Source organism: Asparagus officinalis, chromosome 1, assembly GCF_001876935.1.
Source record: "Asparagus officinalis chromosome 1, Aspof.V1, whole genome shotgun sequence".
NCBI classification, from domain to species: Eukaryota; Viridiplantae; Streptophyta; class Magnoliopsida; order Asparagales; family Asparagaceae; genus Asparagus; species Asparagus officinalis.
In genome coordinates, this window is record NC_033794.1 from 72348073 (window position 1) to 72350173 (window position 2101).

General features: G+C 46.3%; 1 protein-coding gene across 1 annotated transcript in view; it reads left to right on the plus strand.

Moving 5' to 3' along the window:
* Positions 678–2101, plus strand: part of LOC109835709 — a 16880-nt gene continuing 15456 nt past the window's right edge. Inside the window, exons 1-3 of the mRNA XM_020403712.1 lie at positions 678–801; positions 892–951; positions 1017–1172. Coding sequence (XP_020259301.1) covers positions 678–801; positions 892–951; positions 1017–1172 — 340 coding nt within the window. The remainder of the gene's footprint in view (positions 802–891; positions 952–1016; positions 1173–2101) is intronic.

Here is a 2101-nt window from a genome sequence, read left to right on the forward strand (position 1 = left end):
GCAGCTTCGGGCCCACGGCGGTTTGGTAGATGGTCTCCGTGCGTGGTTGTGGACCGTGACTGGCTGTACTGGTGCTAAATTCAGTCTCCCGAGTGCTGATCGGCAGTTGCACCTCACTTTCTTAAGCTGCAAGTGGTTGTTAGCAGCCAACAAGACTATCCCCGTGAAGCCGATTGCAGAGCTAAAGGCCGAGGAAGCTTCTCAGGTTGATTCCCGTAGGATTTGGGAAAACGCTCGATCACAGAGGACACGGAACAAGACTCGTCGGATTGATGAAGAGGGAAAGAAGACCTTTCATTCCGCAGACGAGGCTTCAGGGGGAGATCCTGAAGGTTATGAAGACTTTTCCGAGCGAGGTTTGCTATTCATCTTTTCCTTCCATCTTCCAGAAATATTGAAACTGACTATGGTTTGATGTTTCAGGGACCACAGTTGACCAGGATGAAGAGTTCCACCCCCCTTCCTAGGCGAGACCTTCGATTATTGTCCCTGCTGCTAGGCGGAAGAGATTAGCCCGCAAGCCGCGTGCAGCTTCCCGAGCATCTGATATGGACTTGGCTGGTGATGATCCTGCTAGTGACGGAGGTAACATCTACTCTGTAAACTACCTTCTTGGTTATTCGGAACATTGACTCATGCTTTTCCATCTCTATATAGAAGAGTGTGGAGAGAGCGAAATGAGTCCCGATTCCGTTCCTGTGTCTCCTGGTGAGCCTGACCCGCTGCCCCATTTAAAAAGGCCTACAGGGGTTGCCGACATTAGGAAGGATAGCAATGTAGGACCTGATTCCGTAGATCCAGGTACATCTACTATTGACAATGTATCTTTTAGATGGTATACAAAAGAATTTGTGCATCCTCTAATCATCTCTGTACATCTTGCTTCTTCAGATAACTTGCAGGAGGCATACGTGGATTTTGGGAATAAAGAGGCTAACGCATCCATAAGGGGTAACTCATTTTTGTTGGTTGTAGTCTCTTTATTCTTCTTTGGTACTTATATTCTTTTACGTCAGATTTCTCTATTGATGATTTTGACGAGGAAGGCTTGATCGCGGAGACTCCTACACTCCACTTCATGTATAGCTCTCCTCAATTTGATGGCCAGTTACCCGGAGATATATTTTCCGAGCCTACGTTCGATAAGAATCTTGAGGATGATTCTTTCGAAGGTATATGCCTCCTCCCAAATTAATTATAGGACTAGCCAATTTTGACTAATGCAGCTATAATGTGATGCCTCTGAGAATTCTGACTTGTATTTAACAGGAGTTTTTGTTGAGAATGACCCTGTTGAGCCGGCTATGGGACCAACTACACCAGTTAATACACCCCCAGCCGTTACACTTCCACCACCCCCAGTTACTCAAGAGGGTATGAATACTATTTATTTACTCTTCAAGGTCTTTTTCTGACAGTTTTATCTTTTTTTATCGTGCAGGGAATTCTTCTCGTCTTCATATTCTGGCGAGGGAGTTGTTATCTGATGATGATCCTGAGAAGATTGTCATCTGCATAGAAGTCCGCTCCTTCTTCTCTTTCATGAATGCTATGATTGGCAAGCTTTTCCATGGTGGACTTTCTCTTCGCCAATTCAAGCCTTTCCTTGATTCTAAAGTCAATTTGATAAGGGAAGCGGGACATCCAGATTTGGCACAGGCTATAGTTGATGACCTTCATTGCCTAGAGCATGAGCTTCAGATGTTTCGTGAGCTCCGAGATGCAGGTGCCTCCTCATTTATTGCTGCCGAGCTGGACGCCCGCTTACAGTCATCACGTGAGACTCAGATTTTTGCTGAGCTCGAGATTCAGATGCAGCGGGGCCGAGTAGATCGAGTTAAGACGAGCCTTGCTACTAGATTATCTTCGCTTGCCGAGCTTGATCTTTCTATTACCTCCTGTGCGACCGAGATAGACCAGCTCAGAAGAACACTCCGTGAAAAAGAGGAGAATTTGGATATTCTTCAGATGACGAAAGCACATGATCAGCAAACCCACACTGCTTTATCTGATGAGTTGAGATCCCTGGAGTAGAAGCTAGCCGAGACAGAAGAGATCGCTGCGAGGACTTCAGCCACCACCGAGGAGTCCATCAGAGCTG